Genomic DNA, 12167 nt, shown 5'->3' with positions numbered 1-12167 from the left:
GCCGTGCTGTCACTAGAGGCCACCCGCCGAGCGCCACTCCATGCGGCTACAAGAAAATGGCTGCCACACTTATCTATGGGAACCACGAAAAACATGGCCACCGATCTCCGAGACAATGGCCGCATAGCCTCAGCACATGTGGCTACAAGAAAATGGCCTGCACGTGCTCGCTGGCCAGACTGGGACAACCGTAAGGATCTAGGATATCCAGTGCGTCACCCAGTCCAGCAGTTGATTGTAGTTCTCACAGGAATAAACTTGATTGTAGAAGAGAAAACAACAAAAGGAAAAAAAAGTTCAGTTAAAAAAAAAAGACAAAATGCCAGGACCGCAGATCCCAGCAGAGAGCCAGATCCTTACTCCTAGCTAGGCAGAAAAAACTGGAATCATACAGCAGGAAGGGATGGTATACCCTCTGGGACTGCCCCAGGGTGTAACCAAAAAGGTTTCCGCCTAGTTCTACTCCTGAAGAGAGGCAGCATAATATCCAATGGTCTGAAGACTTGAAGCTGTGTCCGTCAGTGAACGAAAAAGAAATATTGTTTTTTTTTCAGAATTGTCATTCTTTTTTTGTTTATAGTGCAAAAAATAAAAATCGCACAGGTGATTAAATACCACCAAAAGAAAGCTCTATTTGTGGGGAAAAAAGGATATTGATTTTATTTAGCTACAATGTCACATGACCGCGCAATTGTCCGTTACAATAACGCAGTGCCGAATCACGAAAAATGGCCTGGTAATTAAGGGGGCAAATCCTTCCGGTTCAGAAGTGGTTAAATAAAAAACACAAGAATGCCCAGCATTATCTCATCACAATTATGCTTTTGATGAAGCTAAAATATGACCTGGTTCTTCTCACTCTTTTCCCTGTCACGATCTTGTTGAAGCTGATGTACAATCTGGTTCTTTTCCCGATTAAAGTCTTGCTGAAGCAACTGTATAACTCGGTTCTTTTCCAGGTCATGTTCCTGTCGAAGTAGCTGTATGGTCTGGTTCTTATCCCGGTCATATTCTTGTTTAAGTTCCTGGATGTGATTTCTCCACTTTTCTTCCTTTAAAGAAAAGAATGGGTTGAGATATTGATACCATTCATCAGCCTATTTTACATCATTGAACTAATTTGACAAAATGTAGTGCATTGAACACCCATGCAGGCACTGCAAACCCAATGTAGACCAACAATTTATACTTTCTAAATTCTTTAGGCACGTTTTCTGTTAAATATATTGTATTTCAAGGGCCAATCTATTCAAAGCATACCTAACTTTCATATAGATGTAGTAAAGTATCCCTCAGTTCTCTAATCTCTGACCCCTGTACTCTGCATTACATACAACTGACCACCCCTGAGCACTCCATTACTTTCTCGTGACCCCTGCACTTAGTGTTACATACTATTGACCTCTAAATTAGTTATTCCTGACCCATATCTCAGCAAAGCCAGCCGGGCCAGAACTCAAGCCAAACAGCTAGCCAGCCAGCTGAAACAAATAAAGGCATAAAATGATTGGACTCCTGCATCAGCTGTGGGGTGAAGAAATACTCTCCAGACATGGCAATAAAAGTGAATACCACGTTAACCAGTAGGGCTGAAAAAATAGGATAAGTTTCTATTTTTACAGTCACATTTGTATTATTTTTTTCTACAATCTACAAATTTTCTTTAGACGATACCCACATTTTTATTGCAGCCTTGCTAGGTTATCTAAAAAAAAAAAGTTGCCTACCCCTGAGGTTATACATTCATCAATAAATTATACATTTCCCTTCAGAATTATCCACCCAATAGGAATAATCTATCTCCAGTTGACAACCTATTCGACTGATATGCCACAGGCATGAAAAAGGGTTTTGTAAGTTAGCAATCACACCTTTCCATCAAGTAATCTCAAAATCTGAGATGCCAATTGATGCAAACCAATCAATAATATTTCACCCTTGACTCCGTGTTACCGAAATTTAGTCTAAATTGATTACAAGGGAAACTAGGGCTTTTCAATTGCTTGAGGATTCAATTGTTATTATCGAATCACACATTTATAGGGTAAGAAAACCTTTTGCCTGAAATCCCTCCAGGCCCCAATAGATACTGTATCTGTCTATACTATACTGTTTCCCAGCGCCCAGATGTATGTGCAAACTTGCTTATCTTCATAAATGCGTGTCTTTAGAATGAACCTTCATTCAGAAGTATTGTGTGGAGGCTGGATCATGTGATAAGTACAAGATTACTTTGTATGTGAATAACCACTTACTGACCAGTCACCGTATTTATACCGCGGCAGGTCGGCTCTGTCCCACGAAACAACATACCTGTACGTCGTTTCGTGGGACTGCTAGTGTGCAATGTCCGCCTGGCAACCGCGATCGCTCCCCGTGTTCATCCAGCAAGCCCATCCTCAACACATTTAGAAAGCACCACCTAGGGACACATATAACCCTTTGATAGCCCCTAGTGTTAACCCCTTCCCTGCCAGTGTCATTAGTACAGTAACCGTGCATATTGTTAGAAATGATTACTGTAGTAATGTCACCCAAAAGTGTTATAAATGTCAGTTAGGTGTCGCAGTCCCGCTAAAATGGCTGATCGCTGCCATTACTAGTAAAATAAATAAATAAAAAAATAAAAATAACATAAATCTCTACCCTAGTTTGTAGACGCTATAACTTTTGCGCAAACCAATCAATATACACTTATTGGGATTTTATTTACCAAAAATATGTAGCAAAATACATATTTGCCTAAAATGATGAAAAAATTTGATTTTTAAATTAGTTTTTATTGAAAATGTTTTATAGCAGAAAGTAAAATATATATATATATATTTTTTTTTTAGAATTGTCGCTCTTTTTTTGTTTATAGCGCAATAAATAAAAATTGCAAAGGTGATCAAATACCACCAAAAGAAAGCTCTATTTGTGGGAAATAAAGGACACTAATTTTATTTGGGTACATCGTCGCACGACTATGCAATTGTCAGTTACATTAACGCAGTGCCGTATAGCAAAAAATGGCCTGGTCACTAAGGGGGTAAAACCTTCCAGTCCAGAAGTGGTTAAAAGTAACTTTATAAATTCCTCTGGCAGCAAACTTTAAATCCATAATATATTTCTTGTCAATCCTTTAAAAACATACCAAGAGTAAACAAATTACACTTGTAAATTCAAAGTGCATTAATCACGTGATGGCCAGCAACATACCCGTACGTTGCTAGATTTAAAGTGGTTATACCAGAATGATGTCTGCTGTTGCAACAAAGACATCCTAAATTGCTTTTACAAGCAGGAGGGGACAGCCCCCTCCCTTGCTGCCTTCCGTGGCTTTACCGGGATCTCCAGTACCACCTGGAGCCCTGATTGACTGATCGGAGAGCCGAACAAAGAACAGATCAACTTTGTTTGGCTCTCGGATATGGTAACTTGGAGGAGATGACCTGACCTCACTTCCGGTTTACCCGGATGTCAACGGCACCATTTTCACAAATCTTGATGTGATCAAATTCTTTTAAAGGGCAGAGGAGGAATTTGGGGTCTTATAGACGCCAGATCTCCCCATAAAGAGTACCTGTCATATGCTTTTTGCTGTCACAAAGGATGTTTACATTCCTTGTCACAGTAATAAAAGTGATAAAAAAAATAAATAAATAAAAATAAAATAAATAAAAAATGTAAACATTTTTTTTTTTTTAAAGTGCCTCCATCCCCCTGCACATAGGTGAATGCACCCGTTGGCACGGCATGCACGCAAAGAGCATTCACCTTACAAATGTGAGATATCACCGCAAACGTCAGACCATGGGCAGTAATTCTAGCACTAGACCTCCTCTGTAAATCTATAGTGGTAACCTGTAAAGGCTTTTAAAGCGTCGCCTATGGATAGTAAAATTTATGATGATTGTCGACGATGCACTGGTAGGAGCAATTTTAAATCGTGACATGTTTGATATACATTTATACAATGGTACATCATCTTTTATAATTTACCAAAAATTTGGTTATGTATTGTGTTTTTTTGCATAAAAATTCCAAAAAAATTTTTTTTTTTTTAAACCGCTGCGCAAATACTGCGTCACATCAATTTGCAAAACCCACAATTTTATTCTCTAGGGTCTCTGCCTTAAAAAATAATATAATGTTCGGGGATTCTAAATTTCTTGCAAAAAATACTAATTTTTACATGTAAACAAGAGTGTCAGGAAAAGGCCTGGATTTCAAGTGGTTAATAACCACACCTGCTGTTGTAAGAGTTCCATAATATTTTCAGTGTCACTGTGATATTTTGACTTTGCTTGCTCTGGGTCAGTCTGAAGGCCTTCTTCCAGAGTACCTAATCCAGACATCCTTTGCTGGCTCTGTCTCTTCATTTCAGTCAGCTCCTGCAAATACCAAAACTCCATAAAAAGAACACAAAACGTGATGCAGTGCTATCCCTCCTAAAAACTAACTATATACTGTATATATATATATTGTTTAAACCAGCCCTATGTAATTAATCACATTAATAACATTACACATAGCATAAATAGATTTAAAAAAATTTTAAAGTGCAAAGTGCTATAATATGTTTATTCAAGGTGTCTAATGTGTTTATCACAACTGTACAAGTGGGGTCTCTCTTCATAGTGAAAAAATACTTTTTTCAATGTGTAGAAATCTTAATAGCGAACAAAGTGCAACAGTGCTCCAGAATGATGCTGCACTATATACAGCTCCATATAAAAGCATGCCACACTTTTCAGATATTTATTTGTGAAAAATGTTGAAAACTATTTATCGTTTTCTTTCCACTTCACAATTATGTGCCACTTTGTGTTGGACTATCACAAATAATCCCAATAAAATACACTTACGTTTTTGGTTCTAACATGACAAAATGCAGAAAATTTCAAAGAATATGAATACTTTTTCAAGGCACTCTCTCTCTCTATCTATCTATCTATATCTATATATATATATAGATATATATATATATATATATATACACATACATACATACACACAGTATCTCACTAAAGTGAGTACACCCCTCACATTTTTGTACATTTTTTATTATATCTTTTCATGTAACAACACTGAAGAAAAGATACTTTGCTACAAAGTAAAGTAGTGAGTGCACAGCTTGTATAAGATTGTACATTTGCTGTCCCCTCAAAATAACTCAACACACAGCCATTAATGTGTAAACACCTGGCAACAAAAGTGAGTACACCCCTAAGTGCAAATGTCCAAATTTGGCCCAAAGTGTCAATATTTCGTGTGGCCATCATTATTTTCCAGCACTTCCTTAACCACTTAAGCCCCGGAAGATTTTACCCCCTTCCTGACCAGGGCCTATTTTGCGATTCGGCAATGCATGACTTTAACGGACAATTGCGCGGTCGTGCGACGCTGTACCTAAATGAATTTGACATCCTTTTTTTCCCACAAACAGAGCTTTCTTTTGGTGGTATTTGATCCCCTGTGCGATTTTTTGATCATGCGCTATAAACAAAAAAGTGTGACAAATTTGCAAAAATAACAATATTTTTCAAATTTTTTTATATGAAATTCCCCCCAAAAAATGTAAAAATCTAAATTTTTTAACATTTTTGGCCAATTTGTTTTCTGCTATATATGTTTGGTAAAAAAAAATCACAATAAGCGTATTTTGATTGGTTTGCGCAAAAGTTATTGCGTTTACTAACTAAGGGAAAGATTTTTGTCATTTTTGTTGTTTTTTTTTTAACGAGTAATGGCGGCGATCTGCAATTTTTTTTGCGGCACTGCGACATTGCGGCATACAGATCGGACCCTTGACCGACATTTTTGACACTTTTGGGGTTACCAGTGACATTACTTCAGTAATCAGTGCTATACATATGCACTGTTACTGTAAAAATGACACTGGCAGGGAAGGGGTTAACTTTGCTGGGGAAGGAGGGGTTAAGTGTGTCCCTAGGGGCATGTTTCTAACTGTGATTGGATGTGGCTTTACATGTAACATCACAGATCAACGGTCCTACATAGCAGGACCTTATGATCTGTGTTGTTACACAGGGAAGAATGACAGGCGGCTTTGTTTACATTAGCCGCCTGCCTTTCTCCCTTCACAGCGGACGATCGCAAGTGACCGGCGGACATCGGTTCCGCAGGTCACATGCACGGAGGTGCCCGTGAACGAGCCCGGGGCGGGAGCGCGCTCACCCCCTATTGGCCTACAGGCTAGTGATGTACCCATACATCACTTTGCCTGGCCGGGGCTGACCGCCGCAGTATATGTGCTTGCGGTGGTCGGCAACCAGTTAACCCTCTTGGGCATGGAGTTCAATAGAGCTTCACAGGTTGCTACTGGATTCATATTCCACTCCTCCATGACGACATCACGGAGCTGGTGGATGTTAGAGACCTTGCGCTCCTCCACCTTCCGTTTAAGGATGCCCCACAAATGCACAATAGGCTTTAGGTCTGGAGACATGCTTGGCCAGTCTATCACCTTTACCCTCAGCTTCTTTAGCAAAGTGGTGGTTGTCTTGGAGGCGTGTTTGGGGTCGTTTTAATGTTGGAATATTGCCCTGCGGCCCAGTCTCCGAAGAGAGGGGGGATCATGCTCTGCTTCAGTATGTCCCAGTACATGTTGGCATTCATGGTTTCCTCAATGAACTGTAGCTCCCCAGTGCTGGCAGTACTCATGCAGCCCCAGACCATGACACTCCCACCACCAGGCTTGACTGTATGTAAGACACACTTGTCTTTGTACTCCTCACCTGGTTTGCCGCCACATACGTTTGACACCATCTGAACCAAATAAGTTTATCTTGGTCTCATCAGACCACAGGACATGGTTCCAGTAATCCATGCCCTTAGTCTGCTTGTCTTCAACAAACTGTTTGCAGGCTATCTTATGCATCATCTTTAGAAGAGGCTTCCTTCTGGGACAACAGCCATGCAGACCAATTTGATGCAGTGTGTGGCGTATGGTCTGAACACTGACAGGCTGACCCTCCATCCCTTCAACCTCTGCAGCAATGCTGGCAGCACTCATATGTCTATTTCCCAAAGACAACCTCTGGATATGACGCTGAGCATGTGCACTCAACTTCTTTGGTCGACCATGGGGAGGCCTGTTCTGAGTGGAACCTGTCCTGTTAAATCGCTGTATGGTCTTGGCCACCGTGCTGCAGCTCAGTTTCATGGTCTTGGCAATCTTCTTATAGCCTAGGCCAATCTATATGTAGAGCAACAATTCTTTTTTTTTGAGATCCCCAGAGAGTTCTTTGCCATGAGGTGCCATGTTGAACTTCCAGTGACCAGTATGAGAGAGTGAGAGCGATAACACCAAATTTAACACACCTGCTCCCCATTCACACCTGAGAGCTTGTAACACTAACAAGTCACATGACACAGGGGAGGGAAAATGGCTAATTGGGCCCAATTTGGACATTTTCACTTAGGGGTGTACTCACTTGTTGCCAGTGGTTTAGATATTAATGGCCGTGTGTTGAGTTATTTTAAGGAGGAGACAGCAAATTTACATTGTTACAAGCTGTACACTCACTACTTTACATTGAAGCAAATCTTAATTTCTTTAGTGTTGTCACATGAAAGGATAGAATAAAATATTTACAAAATTGTGAGGGGTGTACTCACTTTTGTGAGATATACAGTATATATATATATATATATATATATATATATATATATATATATACACAGTATATTTATTCATTTTGTTCTTTTGCAAATACATCTAGCTTTTGATTGATCTACTAGTTACAAATAACACAGATCTTATTGTAGATGCAAGTACAGGTCAACTTAGGAAACAGTGATCACAGGGTAATTAAATTCAACTTAATTCATAGTAAAATGAGACATAAGGGTAGTGCAAGAAAAGTAGTGCTGCGCTCTATGCTAAAAAGATATTAAATGGGATCAAATTCTAGAAACATTAAAACACTGAGAAAAAATGGGAGTGCTTTGAAAATGTTTAAAATAAGGTACTGGGCAGTGCATTCCAATTGACAACAAATATAAAAGAGGTAAGATTAAACCTGGGTGACTAAACTTTAAAGTAAACGGTTTATAAAATGGAAAAAAATTGGATTTTTGACTCCCTGTAAAATCCATTTCTCTGATGTTAATTACCAGACACAGCTCCTGATATTCTTAACTATTGGGTTATACTACCCCCTACAGGAGTAGGACACTAGGCAGAAAAAAAGTCTGGCTACGCCCATGTGCAGTCCCAGGACGTATACTCCCTATCTCTGCTATATTTATATTAATATATATTTGTTACAAGCAGTGTCAGAAGGGTGGGTGCTGTGTCCGTCAATGAACATCAGAGAAATTGATTTTACGGTAAGTTAAAAATCCCATTTTCTCTTTCGTTCATTGACGGACACAGCTCCTGATATTCTTAACAATTGGGGCGTCTCAAAGCAGTGTCAAACATGAGGGGTGGGAAGAGCAGAAAAATTCCCCAGGCTAAATAGTAGCCAAGCAGGCAATAGGAGCTCAACCAAAACAACTGGAGCCCACCTGAAAAAACAATACACCCCCACTTCTCACAGGCGCCACCTGGCTGCAGCCACTACTTCACACGTCAGAAACCCTTCTGAGTTGTTCTGCAATCAACATCACAGGCGACCTGTGTTACTTTGAGCCTGACTCCTCTTGTTCTCACTTTCAGAGGAGTCTGGAACTTAGCCGCAAGGGAAGCCCTCTCTCCATTGGCCTCCAACACCAGGTACGTCATAGATAGCCACCAAAAAGGTCACCTTCTGGGACAGCATAAGCAGGGGAATCTCCCGAAGATTATTAGAGGGAGGCTTCTGGAGAACCGAAAGCACTAAATTGAGATCCCAAGGCAGCAACAGAACTGTCATGGTCTTACCTTCTTGCTGTTCTCCTTCGTTTGACATGTGCTGGCGGCCATCTTGGTTTCTGGGTTTCTTGTAGCCTCCCACCCTGCGGCTCCTCCTTCCCACTGGGAGGAGCTGGATGCCTAGCTCATATATATAGGAGGTCTGTGGCTTCAGTTCCTTGCTTGGTCCTCCTGTGTTCACATGCTTCTAAGACTGCTGCTGCTTCTGGTTCCTGATCCTGGCTTCGTCTGACTACCCTGCTGGTTCCTGATCCTGGCTTCGTCTGACTACCCTGCTGGTTCCTGACCTCTGGCTTCGCAAGGACTCTGCCTCGGTTTCGCCATCCGTTTGGACTTTTGCTTTACAGCTTGATTTTCAATAAAGCCTTCTTATTTTCACTTATCTGTTGTTGTACGTCTGGTTCATGGTTCCGTGACATTAGGACCAAGCCATGAATTCTGACGGTACAGGGCCATCCTCGCTACCCACGCTGGTTGCCAGACTTGATCAGCAGGATCACCTGTTGGGTCGGTTCGCCGTGGCGTTGCAAACCCTGCTTGAACGCACGGCTCATTTCGCTCCCGTTGCCGATGGGTCGGTTGTCGCTCCTGGGCCCGCTCCTACTGCCGCTCCGGTTGTTGCGCCAGAGTCTACCCCGACACCTGTTGTTGCGCCTGCGGTGTTTCGGGGTATGACCGGTTCTGCCCCCCTTCCACAGCGCTTTGGGGGAGAGCCAACTCAGTGCCGAGGTTTCCTTAACCAGGTGGGCATTTATTTCGAGTTGCTGCCACATGCCTTTCCTACTGAGAGATCAACGGTAGGCTTCTTAATTTCGCTGCTCTCGGACAAGGCCTTGGCCTGGGCCAGCCCTTTATGGGAGAACAACAATCCGGTGGTTGCCGAGTTTTCCGGTTTTGTTGCTTCTCTTCGGAGGGTATTCGATGTGCCGGCTCGTGCTGCCTCTGCTGCGAAGCTCCTTATGTCCATCAGACAGGGTTCACGATCCGTAGCTGAATACGCCATTGAGTTTCGTACCCTGGCAGCAGAGGTGGGCTGGAATAATGAGGCTCTGGTCGCTGCTTTCTCTCATGGTCTCTCGGATGCCTTGAAGGATGAGGTTGCAGCTAAGGACCTACCAGTGGAGCTCGAGTCTCTTATTTCTTTCTTGATTTTGATTGACACCAGACTCAGGGAGAGACCTTCCTTTAAGGAGAGTCTGCGGAGGCCTCCTAACAGATTGGCGCCTACCTTTGCTGTCCCACCCGTGCCTCCCTCTCCTCCCACGCCTCCTGGGGATGACTTGGCTGGGGGTGAACCCATGCAGCTGGGCTTTGCTCGCCTGTCCGAGGGGGAGAGGGTACTCCGAAGACGCGAGGGTCGATGCATGTACTGTGGTCTCGGTGGGCATTTTCGGTTGGCATGTCCGAACCGTCCGGGAAACGCTCGCACCTGAGATCCTGTCGGGGGCAGATCTTGGGTGGAGTCTCCTCGTCCCCGGTTTCCCGTGTTGACAAACCACTGATCACTGTTGTCCTCTCCTGGGTCGGGGGCTCAGTGACGACCCAGGCGTTGGTGGACTCTGGTGCTGGTGGTTTGTTCATTGATAGTGTGTTCGCTGCCGCCAATTCCATTCCTCTGCAGGCCCGAGGTTCTCCACTGGCTCTTGAGGCGATAGACGGCAGACCCCTTCTGCCGCCACACGTGACTCATGAGACCCTTCCAGTGGGGATAGCCATTGGTGCCGTTCACAGAGAGTCGGTCTGCTTCCAGGTTATTTCGTCTCCACACTACTCGGTGGTCTTGGGGTACCCCTGGCTCCAGAAGCATAATCCGACTTTCGATTGGAGATCGGCCGAGATCCTCTCGTGGTCACCACAGTGTGGGGCTAGTTGCATCCATGGGCCTGTCAAGTTGCTGTGTACTTCCTCGGACTCTCTGTTGCCTCCTGAATACGAGGAGTACCGGGATGTATTCGATAAGGTGCGCGCGGTTGCCCTACCTCCGCACCGCCCATACGATTGTGCCATCGAGTTACAACCTGGTGCCGTTCCTCCTCGTGGCAAGGTCTATCCACTGTCGGTAGCGGAGAATGAGGCCATGGAGGAGTACGTGAAGGAGGCGCTTTCACGCGGACACATTCGCAAATCCTCGTCCCCGGCAGGGGCTGGATTTTTCTTTGTGAAAAAGAAGGGCGGTGAGTTGAGGCCTTGCATCGATTACAGGGGTCTCAATCGCATCACGATCAAGAACGCTTACCCGATACCCTTGATTTCCGAGCTGTTCGATCGCCTTAAAGGGGCCACGGTCTTTACCAAACTCGACCTGAGGGCGGCATATAACCTCGTAAGGATCAAGGCGGGCGATGAGTGGAAGACCGCGTTTAACACCAGGACCGGTCATTATGAATCCTTGGTTATGCCCTTTGGGTTGTGCAATGCGCCCGCAGTCTTTCAGGAATTCATTAACGATGTTTTCCGTGACCTGTTGCAGCAGTGTGTGGTGGTCTATTTGGATGACATCTTGGTATATTCTGAATCCATGGAGACCCACATTCTGGATGTCAGACGAGTGTTGCAACGGTTACGAGAGAACAAGCTGTTTGGTAAGCTTGAGAAATGCGAATTTCACCGATCCCAGGTAACCTTCTTAGGTTACATCATTTCCGCTGAGGGGTTCTCCATGGATCCTGAGAAGGTTTCGGCTGTCTTACAGTGGCCCCAGCCCAGTAGTCTTCGCTCCCTGCAGCGCTTTTTGGGCTTCGCCAATTATTATCGGAAGTTCATCAGGGACTTTTCCATGCTAGCCAAGCCTCTCACGGATCTGACCAGGAAGGGCAGTAATTCCCAGGTCTGGCCGCTCGAGGCCATCCGAGCTTTTGAGGCTCTAAAGTCCGCCTTTGTGTCGGCTCCGATTCTGTCGCATCCCAACCCTGGGTTGCCCTTTGTCCTCGAGGTGGACGCGTCTGAGACGGGAGTAGGCGCCCTTCTGTCTCAGCGTAGAACACCAGAGGGTCCTCTGCTTCCTTGTGGGTTTTACTCCCGGAAACTGTCTTCCGCGGAGTGCAACTATCAGATTGGTGACAGGGAGTTATTGGCCATCGTGCAGGCCCTTAAAGAATGGAGGCACTTGCTCGAGGGTTCGGTGGTTCCGGTCCTCATCCTGACGGACCACAAGAATCTGACCTACCTTTCTGAGGCCAAGAGATTGACGCCACGTCAGGCCAGATGGGCTCTGTTCTTGTCACGTTTTAATTACGTGGTCTCCTACCTACCCGGTTCCAAGAACATCAGGGCGGATGCCTTATCACGGCAGTACTCCGAC

General features: G+C 44.0%; 1 protein-coding gene across 2 annotated transcripts in view; it reads right to left on the bottom strand.

The window, feature by feature from the left end:
* DZIP1 (DAZ interacting zinc finger protein 1) overlaps nt 1–12167 on the bottom strand; it is a 143699-nt gene that overhangs the window by 102930 nt on the left and 28602 nt on the right. For both annotated transcript variants that reach the window (XM_082245315.1, XM_082245316.1), the window contains exons 5-6: nt 4233–4376; nt 846–1052 (exon numbers count right to left, since the gene is read on the bottom strand). In XM_082245315.1, coding sequence (XP_082101441.1) covers nt 846–1052; nt 4233–4376 — 351 coding nt within the window. The remainder of the gene's footprint in view (nt 1–845; nt 1053–4232; nt 4377–12167) is intronic.

Source organism: Pelophylax lessonae (genome assembly GCF_965119305.1).
Source record: "Pelophylax lessonae genome assembly, chromosome: 2".
NCBI lineage: Eukaryota > Metazoa > Chordata > Amphibia > Anura > Ranidae > Pelophylax > Pelophylax lessonae.
Note: the sequence above shows the minus strand (reverse complement) of the source record. Positions and strands in the feature narration are given on the sequence as shown.